This window comes from Megascapheus bottae, chromosome 22 (assembly GCF_031878675.1).
Source record: "Megascapheus bottae isolate mThoBot1 chromosome 22, mThoBot2.hap1, whole genome shotgun sequence".
In the NCBI taxonomy this organism is placed as follows: domain Eukaryota; kingdom Metazoa; phylum Chordata; class Mammalia; order Rodentia; family Geomyidae; genus Megascapheus; species Megascapheus bottae.
Window position 1 is genome coordinate 5,151,709 of NC_143530.1, and position 19,107 is coordinate 5,170,815.

Genomic DNA, 19,107 nt, shown 5'->3' on the forward strand with positions numbered 1-19,107 from the left:
AGGATGTGCATGTTTGCTGACATCCCAGGTCTGGTTTCTGCTACCTGGGGAAGGACCAGCCCACAGCAAAATCAGCCACACAAGGGAAAACCTGTGTTCATTTTGTTGAACAATTAATTCCTTCAGGATTTGTCTTCTGCTTAATCTGCTTAATCAACTTGCACAACCTCGTTTACCCACTAATTATTTTAGCATTTCTTTTGCTATCCTTGCCTGTCTCTGCATCTCATTATATCACAACCCCCTCCAATCAGACATGAGTCCTCAGACACTGAGAAGGAATGAAGAAAGCGCAAGGGTAGTAGGGCAACCAGAGTCTATCCAAAGCTTACGATGAACAAGTCTACATTTCAGTTCCATAACTGGTTTATTCTCAAGTCAGTGTTTCAGCACTGCTTGATAGACAACACCTGCTGAAATGTGTACTCACTATACCTGCTGAGGGATGCATCCATCTTTTTTAAGGAATACATGTTTCTTGTGAGGAGAAAAGAGCCATTTTTAAAATAAATATCTCAGAATATTTTTGAAACAATTCATGATTTAAAAGATAGACTTCTTGAACATTTCTTATGTTGACATTTTTAAAGTTCCTTCGATGAAAGGAGGGCCATAAGATTCACCCTATTTTCCCCTAATATTGGTTATTTTAGCTCTGTCCCTTCCCTGTTTTTTTAGGGAATTACCTTGAAGGCTTGGCTTAAGCAAATATACGAGAAAATTAAATCTCTTCCAGTCCCTGTTCTTTAATGTGCTTATATGGAAGTATTATAGACATACACTGTTTTTCAAAGCTGCTGTATGCTTTCCAGAAATGAGAATTTAGTATAAATAGAAACTTTCTATTACTTCACTGCACTTTCTAAAGAAATGGTGATTACTGAGTTTAAGAAGTAGACCTCTCGACCATCCCTGGGGAGAAATGGTTGCTTCAGGATGCAACCTGAGCATGTTTGTTTTCCAAAGGCTATCTCATGTATTTTTATCCAGTTTGTTCTCCTTCAAGGGCACTGTGACCTTTTGCACACACTTCAACTTAAAATATTTTAAACAAACCCTCCCTATGAATATGGAAGAACCACCTCTGTGGAGAAAAGCTCATCTCATGACAGTACAAACAGGATGGAGATCACTCTCGAAAGTAAAGAAAGAGGCAGTGGACTGTGTAGGAATGTACTTTTTAAACTAGAGAGCGATCTTACCAGTTGCTTGTCTCCATCTTTCCCCATTTCTCCTGCCCTTCATTTCCTGGAAGCATGGGACTTCTTGGCTCCTCAATACCAGTTTGCAGTCACTTCCCAATTTATCTTCTTGAATTATGTCTTTGATGATGGGGGTAACTCAACAGATGCTATTCCCCAGTTTTTCTGCCAAAACAAGGGTGACTTCACAAGGACAACAGATACTTTGACATATTTATTAAGGTCATATAGACTTAAAGAAGAAAGCAGACCCAGTGCTTCTTTTGGTGACAAACCTATCTCCCCTTCCTTCCTTCCTTCCTTCCTTCCTTCCTTCCTTCCTTCCTTCCTTCCTTCCTTCCTTCCTTCCTTCCTTCCTTCCTTCCTTCCTTTTTGCCAGTCCTGGAACTTGAACTCAGGGCCTGAGTACTGTCCTTGGGCTTTCTCAAAGCTAGGGCTCTACCACTACACAGCCACAGCACCACTTCTAGCTTTTTAATACATGTGTTACCAAGGAATCGAACCCAGGTCTTTGTGAATGTTAGGCAGGTACTCTACCACTAGGCCACACTCCTGGCCTCTGGTGATTCTTTTTGACTCATTTTTCTCAAAGTCCATGCATGTGTGATTAACTTCAGAAGTTGTTCTTTTCTTTTCTGCTTAGGAGACTCCTTCCAGGACTTCTAGGCTTGCTTCAAATTCCAGCCAGGAGCAAGGGAACAATGCACAACAAAACTTCTACTCAGAAACTGAAGTTATACTTACTTATATCTAAGTGTGTTTCTTCTGTCAGGGAACCTGCAGAGGCAGTAACTGTTATTCTTGCTTTCTCCTCTTGAAAGGAACAATGTGACAACTGAGCAAGTGTGGGAGCGCCTGACAGAGACAGGTGCTAGAGTGTAAGGTGTTGGGCCCCTTGGAATCTGGTCTCCTGGGACCATTAACCTCTCAGAGACCAGAGGAGCTACTGGTGTAAATGAAATGGTGTAACAATCTGTGACATTAGATGACCAATTAGTGTTAGTCTGGTCCCACCTCTTCCTCCTGTTCTGTTCATGTTTGGACTCGCATATAATGTATCCAAACTGAGAGAGGGCATCCGTGGGCCACATTTACGATCCTAGCTATGCAAGAGGCTGAGATCTGAGAGTTGTGGTTCAAGCCCAGCCCGGGCAGGAAGGTCTTTGAGAACCTTAACTTCAATTAACTACCAAAAAACAAAAACAGTAAACAACAACAAGCCCCGGAAGTAGAGCTATAGCTCAAGTGCTAGCCTTTAGTAAAAATGGTCAGGGACTGTGCCCAGGCCCAGCGTTCAAGCCCCGGGACTGATAGACACACATTCACACCATGGTATTGAGTGAATTCATGGCTGAAGTAAAAGCATCAATATATCCTTCATATCTGCAGCTCCTGTCTTACACTGTGGGTCATGACTGTGTAATCTCAGCTTTTTAAAAAAAATATTGCTGGATATAAGAATCATCCTTTGGTTTCAAATATCCTAAGGTTTGGATTTTATTGCATTTATGCCAAGTTGAACAGATGGTTTCTCAGTTTTACCTCAGCACCCCCGCAGCTTCTCTCTGGGTCTGTGTTCTGGGGGTACTGGCTGTGGGTAGGGTCTCCCCCTTCCATGATTGCCTTGGCATTCTTCCAGTGCAGCCTTCTAAATTTAGCTCTGTGAGAACAAACCACAGATGTGCAGCAAAATACACTCAGTGTCAGGCTGGAGGCATTTCCCAGAGCTTTCATGAAAAGGCTTTTATTCTAGAGGTGTTTGGAAACTCAATACATTCCCTTATTTTTCTTTGGTCAGAGAATACTATTTTATTTTCTCACATCCCACTGGGATTTGATAAATTGAACATGTTTGATTAAACATTATTTTCTAAGTTCATTGTATGTCTCATGCATGTATAGGTCACAGCTTTAAATATTTTCAACTAAAAACAAGCTTTTGGTTCTCGATTATTCAGTGCAAAGTGTTTGATGCTTTACAATTCAATTAGTTCAATAAGAATACTTAATATTTAATATATAACTCTATTGATTCCAAGTAGAAAAATATTTATTCTCTGTATCCTTTAGCTAAAATAAGTGATGGTCTAATATAGATTCTTTTTTAATTTACACTGATATTTTTACATCATTATTTCAGATGTCAAGATTAACAAGTATTCAAGAATGGAATCTCTATATGCAATCACGGGCACATACATTTAAGAACAAAATTAAAATTAAGCTGAGACATTGTATGTCATAGATACATATTGATATTTATAATATATAATTATGTCTCTAGAGTATATATCACATAGATTTATATGTCTATATAGTTACAGTTATATCTTCAAGTTCGTGTCAGTGACCTTGAGTGCCCCAGTATTGAGTCATTGCTCTTGTTTGGATCTAATATAACATAGATTCTTTACATGGAGAAAAATAGAGAAAGTTAGGTACTGTTTGTGTTGTTGTTTTTATGTTTTTTGAAAAAGCAAGATTTAAGATCTGAACCGTGGGTTAACACTAACTTATTTGTGGTATCCATGTCTCATAAAGTCTCCAGCTGGCTCTACTCTGAACCCAATGTCAGATTTCTAGGAGTCTTCAGCAAACATTCCGTCCTTTTAATTTACTGTAAGACTGTAGGAACTCGATGAGGCCTCGGCGTATGGCAGATGACTGGTATAGGGGCACCACTCTTCAGGGAGGAATGGCAGACCAGGTTTTTTAAGTTCTAGCTGCAATGTAATTTTCCTTTTCCTCTTTGTTCCATAGGCAGACATACAGACACAGACAAAGAGATAGATAGATAGATAGTGTGCGTGCACACACGAGTGAGCACGCGCGTGCGCACACACACACACACACACACACACACACACACACACACACACACGCTAGTTTTGGGGCTTTGAACTCAGAGCCTGTCCACTGTCCCTTAGCTTTTTCACTCACCGGAAGTACTTTATCATTTAAGCCACAGCTTTACTTCTGGATTTAACTTTATTTCATCTTATTTTTTGGTAGTTAATGGCAGACAAAAGTCTCATGAACTCTCCTGGCTGGCTTTGAACTGTGATCTTCAGATCTCAGCCTCTGGAGTAGCTGAGATTACAGGCGTGAACCTGCAGCACCTGGCTCTTCAATAATTGAAAATATTTTGCTGAAGTCAGCTAGGGACATTACAATTGAGGTGACATGCCAAAAGAAAGTGGGATACAGAAAAGAGGCTGACATCAATGGGAAAAAGAACCAAACCTAGGAAAGCCACAGGTACAAAAGCAGGAATCCAGGTAGACTATTGCCTCCCTCTCTAGTTGCTTTAGGAATCTAAAGCTTCACCTTCCTTTCTTTGCCTGCTATAGCCACCCCATTCACCATAGCCATTCAGTTCTTATAGGCTTCATCACTTTAAAAATTATTGATTTTTTTGTGTCAGTGGGGTTCAATCTCAGAGTTTTATGGTTAGTAGGTAAACACTCTAACACCTAAACCAGGATCAAATTACTTTTCAGGTAAAGTCTTGAGCTTTTCTGTGCAGGACTGTCTTGGACTACAGTCCCTCCTATTTGTGCTGTCTGCATAGCTAAGATAATAGATATGCCCTGACATCTAGGACTTCTTGTTATGAATCTCACTAATTTTTTGCCAAGTAGCCTCAAATAGTAATCCTGATCTTTGCCTTGCCAGCAGCTTTGTCTCTTAATATATGCCATTACGCACTGGTTTCCTTCTCTCTCTCCCTCCTATCCCTTTCTATCTCAAGCACATAGTAAAATAATTGTGTATCCCCTCATATACTTTGAAGTTAATGTCTAATATTTGTTGTCTTATGATTAACTATTTGCCAAGGATTTCACTGTGGGTAGTTTCTACTTCCCATTTAGCTATTTACATTTTTTTTGGCTGTACTTGGTTTTAAATGCAGCTTTTTGAGCTGTGGACTTGCTTATTTGGCTGGTGCTCTATCACTTGAGCTATGCCTCCAGCCTTATTTTTGGCTAGTTACTTTGGAGATAGAGTCTCGTAGACTTTTCTGTCTTGGCCAACTTCAGAATTGAACTCAGCCATTTGAGTAGCTAGCATTACATGAATGAGCCACCAGTGCCTTGCTTACTTAACATATAGAAAAGGTAGAGTTTATGGATTTAGTTTGTTTAGTTATGAAAATGGCTGCTCTGATCAAGTAGTTCTATCCATCTAGAGCTATCTTATTTTTTTAAGTTCAAAAAAACATGTTTGTATGTGTGGATCTCCATTTTGAATTCTCATTTGTCAAAGAAGTGGACAAATATGGAAACAGATGTGTGGTTGGTAAGCAAGACTGGTAGATAAGTAGACCAAGTAAGACATGTCTGCTGTCTGCTTTCAGTATTGCTTTCTTGTGCTTTTTTTGGCTTCCAAGCGCTTTTCCCTGAGGTACCACATGTTATCTAATTGCCCTTTTGTGTGGTACTCAAGAGATGTCTTATCTCAGAGGAGAATGCAGCAGATTAATAACCAAGATGGCTGAGAAGCAAAACCTACAGATATAGAGGGAGGACTGAGGCATTGGATACAGGAGGTGGGGAGCAGAGGAGAAGCAGACTGCAGAATTTTCTTAGCTCTCTTTTGGAGAACAGAATGCACATCCGGAAACTGATTTCCTTTGCACTATCTGCACCTCTGTGCGCACTAGGTGTGTGATTATAACTTGAAGATCATTATAAGTGCTTGTATTCTAAACAAAGATACTTCTTCCCTTGAAAAGCGGTAGTATTTTTCTTGTAAAATGACCCCATTTTACAGAGTGATTGTGGAAGCATACTTGATTACATAACACAAGCGATGAAAATCATTCAGAACTTAAAGTACTTATAAAATGCAAATGCTATAAATACAGTCTGATCTTTGAACAATAGGAGGCACAAAGGAACAAACCAACAGTTCATCCTTTTTATGCCTCCCAAGAAAGGGTAAATGATGTGTTGCACAAGCCCAGATAATAAACGTGCTAGACTCTGCAATGCAAATTCTCAGTGACTTTGTCTTCACTGTGCCATTGCAGTGCGAAAACAGAGATGTGCACATATAAATGACAATAAATGTTCTTATTGGAAAGCAGATATTTACAAGTAGACTGTGAAATAATTTTAGCAGGCTAGGCCAACCCATGCCCATATCTGTGGTCCAACGATGAGATGAACAAGAACAGTATATACGTGAACGGCCATTCATGTAGACTCACCAGCACCCCCTATGAGAACATCTAATCAGACATAGGTGTATTTGTAAATATAAACATAATGTAATCGAGTTCCTTTCTGAAAACTTGGCTAATTAAAAGGTTTTTTAAAAAGTGCTGGGCGAGGTGGCACGTGTCTGTAATCCCAACATTCAAAAGGCAGAGATGGGAAGATCTCAAGGTTGAGACAACTATTTCTGTATAGTGCCACTCCACCTCAAAAAACCAACTTCCCCAGCCCCTCCAAAGCAAACCCATGAAGGAATACGAAAGGAAAATCTAGTAGGTGATCATGTATCTTTTTATACTCTTTCCATTTGTGTTACTGATGCCAGATTTGTACTGCTTTTTTGTGAAGTAGAATGCAATGAGGGAAATTAAATAAATACCCTCCGGACAGGGACTTCCTTGTTCATTTGATAGCTGTGGGGTGACATGTGAATGCTGGACTGCAGGAGATGTCACAGGGAAGAGGTGAGTGGTGGTGAACGCGTGGGGTCCTGGCTGCCAGAGGAATGTTTACTCGCCCAGTGAACATCGTGAAACCACTTGCTGGCCATGTTTTCTCTATTCATTAAAATGATTCTCTTTACAGGTAAAGATAAGATGAAAGTCACAGAGGATGAACTAAAGAAACTCCCTCTCGTTAAGTTTTGTGTCTTGGAAGCCATTCGTTTAAGAGCCCCTGGTGTCATTGCTAGAAAAGTAGTGAAGCCGGTTAAAATCATGGTAAATTCTCGATTTCATTTTAAAGGATTCAACTTCCCAGGACTGGACATAGTAGCTTTTACCTGTAATCCCATCTGTTTGGGCAGAGATTGGGAAGATTTATGATTCAAATAATACGCTTTGAGATTTCCATTTTTTTGAGATACCAGGTTTTTATTATCGTTATCTTTAATCATACAAAGGTATTTCCATTTAACAAAGCAGTTTGTGAATACAGTGTATCTTGACCAGTGTTACCCATTTCAGCATTCTCACCCATCTCTCCTCCTCCCCCTCTTTTAATTTTGTAGGATATACATTGGACTGTTGTCTGCAGTTTCCCCTTCTTTTCTGCTTTATTTATCTACCCCTTTCCCCTTGGTCTCACCTCACCCCTTTTGTGCACCCAGTTTCCTGACTTTTTAAAGTTTTGTTGTTTATTTTTAACCACCTAGACTAAGTAGGCTTGTGGTCAGGGGCTAGGAGGAAAAGTCATGTATTCCAGGCCTCCTCTGACAGATGCTTTACCCAAGGCCTCTTCTGTTCCCACCATGATTCTGCATTCTCTGTACCCTTTTGGCACCTTCTTGAGTTGAACAAGGAGCCCTGACATCCTTGAGAAGCACAACTCCACATAAGCCGGTGAAGCTCTATGGCCTCATGGCACCCCTGAGGAAAGGGCTGGCCAAGGTCAAATCTGTGTGTCCCAGAGACACAGTGTTACCACGAAGAGAGGCCGGACCTTCCCTTGGCTAGCGATCCATGTTTCTGTTCCTACCAATGTTTGGCCTCCCTCTTGATCCCTCTTTTTGTTTGTTATATAAATAAAGGCCAGGGGTTTGGCCTAGTGGTAGAGTGCTTGCCTAGCATGCACGAAGACCCAGGTTCAATTCCTCGGTACCCCACATACGTAGCAAAAAAGCTGGAAGTGGTGCTGAGGCTCAAGTGGTAGAGTGCTAGCCTTGAGAAAGTCCAAGGACAGTGCTCAAACCCTGAGCTCAAGCCCAGGACTGGCAAAAAAATAAAAATAAATAAATAAATAAATAAATAAAGGCCTGTTTAGACTGAGCCTCATGAAGGCTTGCCTGCCCTGAGAGTGTCTCTGATTGGACAGCTTAGATAGTCCTTTCTGCCATTCCCAGAGCAGCAGTAGGGCACTTCACACTTGTCTTATCCCATTGCCAATGTCCTTGAGGCCTGGCTGCCTCTGGAAGTCTGGGATGTGGGCTGCAGCAGGCCAAGGTCTTTACTTTATGATCACAGGTCATCAGCAGCTGACGTGGAGCAGAGGAAGATCGCCCCAGACTTGTCTCCATTACTATACCCACACATACATCAGAGACCTCTGTGGAGAGTTTAGAGTCATCCACCCTAGCAGTGATGAAATGAACAGGACTGGGGTGTCACAAGTCTCCTCCATCAGAAGATGCCTTGAGAATGCCTAAGGAGGCCTCATTCTTCCTAGTTTAGGATCTGATGCTCTCCTGGTACCTATTCTCACATGGATTGGGATGGACTATGCCCTACTGCTGGTGTGGATGCTGGCCTGTCCTCAGATCCAGTCACTGAAACCCCAAACACAAACCCAACCAAATGAACCCAGTGTTTGCTTTTCCCCTGCCTTCCTAACTGGCTGTTTTTGACGTCTTTCTGCTTCAATCATCCAATGCTGGACTTAAAAAGAAAATAAAAAGAGAACTCAATGCTCCTGCTTTGAGACTGTCCTCAGGATTCCCTGGGGATACACAGTCTTCTTCCTTAGTGTTTCTGTTCCTTCCCATTAGGTGATATAATAGAGATACATCATGGCTTCTGTTCAGAGTGCTTGCTGAAAACCCTAGCACCTAACATCAGAGCTGCATCAGAGATGACTTACAATAGTTCTGGAAGTTCTCACACTTATCTAATATTCCCCTCTCTGTTACCAGGCACACACAAAGTAGGTCATTGCACAAGTTGGCAATCGAAATGTTCTATCAAAACTTTTTCACAGACTTCAAACTAATGACTGTGAACTCATTTCTGTTATAGAATTTCACCGTCCCTTGTGGGGACCTCTTGGTGGCGTCTCCATTTTGGCTACATAGAAATCCAAAGTATTTCCCTGAACCTGAGCTGTTCAAGCCTGTAAGTCATCTTTTTCCATATACATAATTCTTTGGTTTTAATTTTCTTTGTTGAGAGTCTGAATTAATGAATTAACTAGGATTGTGTCATTAGGACCCACATTGATCAGGTCACTGAACAAAGCTGGCTACAGTGTACAGCTTAGATTTGCAAGGCAAATGGTGTAGCATTTGAATATCAGGTAGAACATTTCCTCTACTTTAGAATAAAGTTCTGATTTAACTGCAGGGAAGGCATAGTTCTGATAGGAGACTTACTTTGTATTCCTTAAACCATTTCTGTTACTGCTTTCCTCTAAGGAATACAACAAAGCAAACTGATGACATGCTATTTCTTTTTATTAGGAATTCAGCCTTAAAGTTGGGTTAACCTTTGGAGTTAACGTGTTCATTCCTTGCCTTTCAGTAAAACTATCATAGTTGGTATCTGGTTGCACTCACTTTGAAATCTATACTTTCTCCAACAGGCAGGGATATCAGTGTCTTACTATTAAGTAAATTACCAAGAGTAATTTTATAAGGGACCCTGAGACCTTATTATAAATATACTTCCTCTCTGTAGGTCAATTCTGTGGTTGATTTACCTTCCCGTTTACATTTACCACTTAGCATAATTCTCTTTAAGCATTTTTATTTATAAATTCATATTCTAAAACTATAGTTGTGTCATATTAATAGCAAGTTGGAAAAAAATATCAACAACCTTGCAACTTTATATGCAAGGATTAGCTGTACAAAGTCATTTTTAGCCTAGAGAAATAAAGTAAAGCTTATTTATATAAGGCTGATTTGGGAAAAAATATTTTCTTCCCACAGGAACGTTGGAAGAAGGCAAATTTAGAGAAGCATGTTTTCTTGGACGGGTTTCTTGCATTTGGAGGCGGGAAGTTCCAGTGTCCTGGAAGGTCAGAAAGACTGGGTTGCACTCCCCCAGAGAGGGCAGAGAGAGATGGCCTCTCATAGAGGAAAACACAGGCTTAGCCTGCCTTTCCCTGCAATTAAACTACAAGGGTGTGTTGGGAGAGCAGAGTTTGTATAATAATCAGTTGTCTTGGGGTACTTGGTGAGAGGAGACCTTATCAAAAGAAATATACCTGTAGATGCTGGAGAAAATTAGGCCTTGTATTGTTTAAATATTTAGTTACCAAAAATGGGTCATTAGAAGTGGTTTGATAACCACATGCTTTTTTTTTTTTTTTTTTTGTCAGTTATGGGCCTTGAATTCAGGGACTAGGTGCTATCCTGAGCTCTTTTGGTCAAAGTTAGCAATCAATCTGTCACATTGAGCCACAGAGCCACTTCTAGTTTTTTAGTGGTTCACTGGAGATAAGAGTCTCATGGACTTCCCTTCCCAGGCCGGCTTTGAACCATGGTCTTCAGATCTCAGCCTCCTGAGTAGCTAGGATTACAGGCGTGAGCCGCCGGTGTCTGGCTACTACTTGCTATTTAAAAACAAAAGTCATGGGCCGGGAGTTTGGCCTAGTGGTTAAAGTGCTTGCCTAGCATGCATGAAGACCCGGGTTCGATTCCTCGGTACCACATACATAGAAAACAGCCAGAAGTGGTGCTGAGGCTCAAGTGGTAGAGCTCTAGCCTTGAGAAAGTCCAAGGACAGTGCTCAGGCCCTGAGCTCAAGCCCAGGACTGGCAAAAAAAAAAAAAACAAAAAACAAAAGTCATTTCCTATTTCTTCAACTGCGGTGTTAGCATAGACCGCTGCTGGGGCCGCAGGGCTTGGTTGACTTACCACAGCTGCACCTCACTCTCGATTTCTTTCCACCAGTACCCTGGTTTCATCACACCCCCCCCTCTTGATACCTTTTACAGTTAAATTAATGTGGCACCTGGGGCTCCTCTCCAGGGTGATGCCCTACTGTAGGGCAGATGACCATTATTCAGTGAAAGCTTGGTTCAGGTTGGTTCTCAAGCAGAGAAAAGCAGCAGCTCCTCAGTGCCAGGCATCAGAAAGGAGGGGCAAGAGAAGGGATGCAGTCCCGACGTCCTGAAATTCATTGTCTTCGTTAAACTCAACTCATTTCTTCTTTGGAGAAGATCCCATTGGAGAATGTTGATGCCTCTTGCAACAAAATCTCACTCAGTAAATAAGACTGGTTGAAATGATAAATGAAATGTTTATAAAATCTTAAAAATCTAGTTTACAATCCTAACCACCTGGGAGGCTGAGTTCTCAGGATCACAGTTCAGACACAGTAAGGTGACGGCTATAGACAGGGTGGTAGTTCAAAGCCAATCTGGGAATAAAAGTTTATTTTGAATTAAACAGCAAAAAACTGGGCTTGAGGAGTGGTTCAAATAGCAGAGCAGCATCTAAGAACAAAAAAGCTGAGCACACACACACATACACACACACACACACAATTCCTTACAGTTCACAAATGATAATACTGACACATTGCAACTTAAAGTTGCAATAGTATGTTGTTTTTTATGGAAATTCTATTCTCAGACTGTACTGAGATCTTTCTATGTGCAGGGTTATATCCTAGGAGGCTTGTATCCTCCATGGGCTTAGGACAGGAGTAATTCATATCTCCAGTTCTCATAAGGTGTCAGCTTAGAGGGAGCAAGGAGGACAGAGAATCCATACATGACTGGAGGAACTCGGGGTCCACACACTGCACTATGGACTTAGAGTAGAGAAACATCTGATCAGGCTGATCCTCCATGACTTTGTGGGGAAAATGGACATTGAAGGGCCAGAAGTTGAGTAAAGAGAATGAACCAGTGGTCATCAACCACAGAAGCACATGGCTGAGGAGTTTGTGGTGTTACTGTGATCTAGGATACAGATAGACTGAAAAGGCACATGAGCTCAGTTGAGAAGACCCTTTAATGCTGGATTCAGCATCTTGTACACAGCTCACAAAAATCTTAATAGTAAAGTATTAAGTGGTTTAGAGCAGAGTTGGTTGATGTGACACACCATTTTGGTTGTAAAGTTATGTGAACAGACACGGGAGACATGAGATATTAAACATCAGGATCAATTAAGGAAAAAGATTGGAGTGAACAGTGGCTTTGTATCTAAGGTGGTGGAAATAGATGAATCAGGAGCTGGAGAGAGTTTGGGATTGGGATAAGACATTTTCTGTTAAGAACTCTGAGTCAGCAGTGCGTTTAAACATCACAAAACCTAAGTCGACAGTATACATGTGAATCTGAACATGTCTGACTTATTTAGAGCACTTCAGTCCTTCTAGTTTCCATTACCTTTCTGTTTTACTACATTCTTAATTTTTCTGTGCCTGTTTTAAACAGACAAGTCATAACATGTCTTCTTTCTCAAGAGAACTGAGATGCACATTGTTTGGAAGAAGCACGTAAACTCATTTGGACCACATATTCCAAAACAGATCTTTCCACGGAGAAATTTAATCCCACAAATCCTACTATAAACACTAGAAAATTACTCCCATTCCTAATTGGTGTATCAGGAGCCAACTTATTTCTCATGTACCAAAAACTCAGTGAGTCAGATGAAGTTGTTTGTAATGTAGCTGAGGAGCCAATTTTATCAAGAACATGCAATTGTATGGCCTTGCAGCTGTCAGCCCTGGAACTGAGGCAGGCCGCAGGGCTTGTATGAAATATACTCTCAGAAAGGAACACAGAAGGTGCTACTGGTTTAGCCGAGGGCCTGCTTGGTACTGCCATTAACTGCCAACTAAACTAAGAATGGAAGAATTATAATTCCTTTTCATAATAGAGGCCCTGCACTGCTTCTCTTGCTGTCAAAGTCTAGGATTTTACTGCAAAACAACCAGGAGAAAGCAGCATGAATTATGGGACTTCTTCATAAGGGTTCAAAATGGATAATACCATCTTCCACTATGAGGCTTAAGTGGAGGAATAAGAATGGGGGTTTTCAGTTTACAATAATGTCTAGGAACTGATGATTGGGCAGAAGAGGGTGCATTTTCTACAGCCCATTTCCTGAGAGCTGACACTGAAGCCCACAAGCTGGGTGTATGTTGGTTCCCTGTACGAGAGTGCTTCCTTGGCCATGTGCTTATGGACCTGATAGAAGCTAAATTCCAGTGTGAAATAATAGCTCTGCTCTTTGGCAAGATTTACTGACATAAAGGAAAAAGATGCTTGGATAAGAAGATGGTGTGGTAAAGTACAGTTGTAACATTAGAGAAGTGAAGAGTTCCTTGAGAATAGAAATTGTGTGTGTGTGTGTGTGTGTGTGTGTGTGTGCGTGTGTGTGCATGCATACCTGCCTGCTCATGCTTCCTGTATCCTAGGCATCACTTGGCTACAAAGTCATAGACTGTATTGATTTATTAACAAAATCACACAACTGTTAGAAGATGAATGAAAAAGAATGACTACAACTACTATCAGATTAGTAATAGAAGTAATTCCATCAAGCAAATACCTCTGAGCACCAAGTATATATAATAAGTTTACTCTTTGATTTGGTAACTTTGTTGACTGCGTGCAGAATGTCAGGGTAGACTTTTAACAGTTGTGTTACAAAGTAAATGGGATTCACCCCCTTTCCTGAGGGAGGTCATAACAGTCTAACTCAAGACACTTTGTTAAAACAGGGGAGAGTCAAAGGCACAAAACAAACTTTAATTGCTTAGATTGTGATTGGAGAGATAAGACAGAGCAACTCAAGACAAGAATCTTCTTCACATAAGATGGCACATGGAGGGCCAGATGACTCAGCTGCAGTGCTGCCGAGCAGTACAGGGAGTGGGGCCTTAGAAACTGTCTGGGCTTGGATAAGTAGCGCACAAGAAAGGGTATCTTTCCCAGAGGACAGTGATACCAAATTGTGAAGACAGAAAAAAAAGTCAAGTGCTCACAGGAAGACAATGTGACCATATGTTAATAGGGGCATGTATTTAGGGCTTGTGATAGTCAGAGCACATTTGTTTCCATGTTAAAGATAATGGCATTTTAGTGGAGATATCTTTGTGTGGCTGCCTCTACACAGTGTTGTCTTTGAGAAGTGTTATCAGTGGCTTTCTCCTTTTGAAATTATAAATAGCCAATTGCTTTGGAAGAGTGAGCAGTCAAATCCCCATGGATTTAAACGACAGATTGAAAATCCAATTTAAGAAATGCATTTCATACACTAGATGTCTTCCTCAACTCCATTTTCTAAATGAACATGTTTACTTGTATAATTGTTTTTTACATTCTCACTAAGTATATGCATGTCCTTGAAAAGGTCTATTTAAAGGGTTAGGAATGAGAGTGGCTGAAGGGTAAATGTGGTTTAATTCCAAGACTCAGCCAGGCTGCTTGAATCCTGTATTAATTTTAAGCCATGCCTCTCTCTTCTTACTGCTTTGCTAAGGAGCTGTGACTCACTCAGCAGAGCTTGGAAACCATTGGTGAAATTGCAGTTATTATTTTCCCAGCCATTTCATTGTGACATTTCATTATGAGGCTAAGATTTGAGTCTGTCAAGAACAGAAGAAGCAATTCAGGAGTGATTTTTTTGATACTCAGTTGAAAGTGCCTCTAAAACATGTTTTAAACTAAACATGTTCTATTCTGAGCAAAATTTCAGAAAGCATCATTTCTCTGTTTATTTACAAAACAGCTCTCTGGACTCTTTGTTGAGCATAGACTAGCTGGATGGGATACTGATGGAAGCAGAAATGGCATTTCTGCCTGGTGTCCTCTTTCCCCATCACCAGCCCCATGAGGTGTCTCACCTCCTCCATTTGAGTGTCTTTAACAGGTTAGGTATGTGTGCTCTTCACAATGGTTTCATTCCTTACAAAAGAGGACTGGCATGGAAAATACACATTTGCCTGTTGGCTATTGTTTGCCTATCACCTTATGCCCTCTCATTTTCTCTTGGGGATTCATGGGTAGTGGGGCTCTGATCTCTCCCAGCTCAGCTCTGGTGAGGTGGACGACTGCTCCCTAAGCCAACTCTGCTCCTTCCTTCCCTCTCCATAATAGTAGGTTTAGGTGTTGGCAGATGCGTTAAGCAGGACAATTAACTACCAGGGTTTCTATTGAGATTTTCTGGGTCAAAAATAGTCATTTCCTCTAGGACATGAATAAAGAGGCAGTTAGACCCAGACGCTGATGGCAGCTATTTTGAGACTCTTAAGAGCTAGGTTAGAATGAAGTCTCTTAACATGGAACAAAGCAACAGAAGAAAACTGCTGGAAAGATTTCTGCCTCAGGTCAGCACCAGCTCTTGGTTTTGTTAGCTTCATAAAGTAATTCGTACTTTGGTGTAGTGGTCACAACTTGTGGTGTTAGCTACTCTGGAAACTGAGGTGGGGTTGACTCTGAATCCAGTCACAAAGTTCCCAAGACTCTGTGACAGCCAACAAAAAGCCAAATGCAGCAGTCCACCCCTGTCATCCCAGCTACACAGGAAGTTTAAGTGAAATGACAGTCCAAGTCATTCTGCACAAAAGGGAGTCTTTATTTGAAAAAAATAAGTAATGCAAAAGAGGCTAAGAATATGTCCAATTGTTAGGACAGTTTGGATCAAGCATAGGGCCCCGAGTTAAAACCACACTGCTGCCACAAAAAAAGCACAATTTATTTTCTTTAAAGCCAGTCTGTAAGTCTGTAAAAGGTGACAGCTTTGTCAGATGTGCAGGGTATCATTGCAAGGCCACAAGAAGCAGGGAAACAAAACAAAGGAAAAATGATACTACCAAGAGAAAAAACCCACCCACAGAATATTTCCATAACCCCAAAGAAGTCAAATCATGAGCTATGAGTTTCCTGAAAAATAATTTGAAATAATTGACTTAAGGGAGTTCAATAAGATACAAGAGACTCAGACACGTCAACATTATTAATCAGAGTAACTGCCTGACTAAGATAAGAACAGAGATGGGCATGATAAAAAGGGATGGAATGGAGTGGGAAATAGAATAGAGAGCCTGAACACCAGAGTTGGTAAACAGAAAAAAAAACAACAACTGTGAACTAGAAAACAAACCTTTAGGTGAGAAAAGGATGACAGACTCAAAGTAATGAAGTAACACTTTACCTGACACGACTCTCCTTCAGACATGGAAGTGAGATCAAGCCTTCGCAAGTCAAGGAAGAACTGAGGGAGTTCATCAACCGTAGACCACGTGGCCAGAGCTGTGAATGGGAGTTCTTTAAGCAGAAATGAAACCTGAAAACATAGGCCTATAAAATTTAATAGAAATACTTACCAACATGTAGCCAAATGTGTAACTATAAGTCATTTAACAGTAGTAAAATTATTTAAAATATAAAATGTATGTAACTACAACTACACTGATTTTCTTCTCCCAGCCTTCTCCTATCAGGGACTTTGGTGACAAGGTTCAGGGCCGCGTGCCATCACCAACCCTCCGGGGAATTCTGTTGCACACTAAAGCTTAAGAGCCACAGGTCTAGATTACTTTGCCTACTGCTGCCTAATTGATTTTTATCCACTTCAGTGATGTCTTAGGAGGATGAGGCTGTGGGAAAAGTTCCTTCTCCTGAGCTGGAATAGCCATACTTCAATGCTCAGTGCCAGACAGTATGCCGCGTGCTGCGGTCTCTGAGTTCCAGGGCAAGATCGTTCTGTTTTCATAAGGTGCAGTGGGTAGCCACTACACCGGAGAGCTCCGGCCCGCAGCAGGAGCAGTGTTCCAGCCCATGCCAGCATCAACCACACTCACTTCTAGGAGAGGGATCAAGAGCGTGCGCTCTCCCCCTCCTGCCTCCTCTCTCTGAGACTCATTGTCCAAAGCGTGATGTCCATAACGGAAGGCACTTGTTTCCTCCAGTCCCAGCATTCCTTCAGGACTTTCTGTCACTGCCGTACTATTCCCCTTTGGCCAAAACCCTTCCCATCTTCCTACCCTTTCATGTCCAGTCCCTCCTGAGGAATCCAGCCTTGATACTTCAGCACTGGGGACTTTTTCCTGTCTTTTTCCTAGATCCCTGGCTCTCTCTCTTTTCTTTCAGTCCATCCTTATTATTCCATACATTTCCTGAAATAGTAAACCCTGCCTGCTCTTCTCTTCTTACAAGTGACACCACTGCCTGCAAGTCAAACTCTTCAGCCCCAAACAACTCCAGCTCCCCATCAGCTTAAATAGCAGGACCCCCCTCCTCCAGGTCCACTTGCTTTCCCCTAACCAAAACACCACTCCCTGAGGCTCCTATCTGCTGGCGCCAAACGCCCTCACTCAACAGGTCTGCTTATTTAAAGCATGCCCTTCCCTCAAGGTCTAGCTCAGGTTTCACCTTCACGTAATCGAGTCACAGCACTTTCCCCAGACTCTAGGACTCTGCTGGGCTTTGTTTCCCTCCTTTACCTTATATTATTCCCTTCAGGAGATCACTTGTTCATTCCATGCAGAGTGCTTCACAGGACTCTGTATTCTCAGTGTCTGTACAGTGTTCTTCTAATAAGTATTTATGAGAGAGGGGAGATATGCAAACTCTGAGGAGTTGAGGAACCTTCAACATGTTTGTAGTTTAATGAATTTGATGTATGGATAGTCCTGCTCTTGTAAGTGTGAGAAATCTGTTCTGATATTTAAAGAATTAAAAACATTCTTTTTCTTTCAGTTCTATGGTTTGAACTTAAAAGTGTGGGCACTGTCCTTGAGCTTTTGCATGGCTAGAGCTCTACCACTTGAGCCACAGCACCATTTCCAGTTTTTTCTGTATATGTGGTACCAAGCACTCTACCCCTAGGCCACACTCCCAGCTCTAAAAACATTCTTAATGTGAACAGAGCTCAGCTTGTTTCTGTAACTCTTCTGTAAAATACAGATTTACAAAGCACTGTGACATCAGAGTTTTCAATGTCACAGATGAGCAATTTCTGGTATTTTGTACTCTGAAAAAAATTTTGGCAACATAGTAAAGGCTTAATAATGGTATTTTCACTTTTGTCATTGCCAAAATTACAACTTTGGTGAATAATTGAGGTAGTTCTGCCAGAATATGCGTATGTTTGAGTTGGGAGAGACTAAGATTTTAGCATGTTATTATTTCTGCATTATTACTTTTACCTTTTCCCCTTAACTAAGGTATCAAAACCTTGGTCAAATCACCGTCGTGTTAATGATAACTCTAGCATAACTATTTGTAACTTAATAAACAGCATTGAAAATAAAATCAGAAGAATACTCAAGTCTCACTAACCCAAGTCTGACTTGACCAAAAGTCAGACTTCTAGTTGTTCTCTAAGGAGAATGTTGTGTGTGTGTGTGTGTGTGTGTGTGTGTGTGTGTGTGTGTGTGTGTGTGTGTGTGTGTGTATAGTGGCCCGGAGATGAACACTAGGCCTGGTGCTCTCTTGGTAAGCTCTCCATCTCTCCATGCATGCTCCTCACCCCTACTTTTATCATTTTCAAGAATATGATAGAGGCAAAAATTAGGAAAATGCTATTTTAATACATATGATAGCGGAAATTTCTTCCTCTGAAGTTCTTTTAATATGAAAGGTTTTGTTTGTGATACTGGGGTTTAACCTCAGGACCACCTAGTTGACTGCCAAATGCACTACCAGAGACATGCCCTGAGTCTTTTTTGTTGTGATTAGTCTGATTTTGTCTGAGCCAGCCTGGTCCTCAGTCCTCCCATTTATGTTTCTTCTGTAGCTGGGATAACAAACACACCTCACCCAGCATTGCTTAAAAAATTGAGGTGGGGGCCAGGAGTTTGGCCTAGTGGTTAAAGTGCTTGCCTAGCATGCACGAAGACCCGGGTTCGATTCCTTGGTACCACATACATAGAAAAAAGCCGGAAGTGGTGCTGAGGCTCAAGTGGTAGAGCTCTAGCCTTGAGAAAATCCAAGGACAGTGCTCAGGCCCTGAGCTCAAGCCCAGGACTGGCAAAAAAAAAAAAATTGAGGTGGATCACATTCAG

General features: G+C 41.3%; 1 protein-coding gene across 1 annotated transcript in view; it reads left to right on the plus strand.

Annotated features, from left to right (window-relative positions):
* The window catches only part of Cyp39a1 (cytochrome P450 family 39 subfamily A member 1), a 40,318-nt gene that overhangs the window by 18,064 nt on the left and 3,147 nt on the right, over window positions 1-19,107 (plus strand). Inside the window, exons 8-10 of the mRNA XM_090355533.1 lie at window positions 7,007-7,140; window positions 9,151-9,246; window positions 10,062-10,150. Coding sequence (XP_090211659.1) covers window positions 7,007-7,140; window positions 9,151-9,246; window positions 10,062-10,150 — 319 coding nt within the window. The remainder of the gene's footprint in view (window positions 1-7,006; window positions 7,141-9,150; window positions 9,247-10,061; window positions 10,151-19,107) is intronic.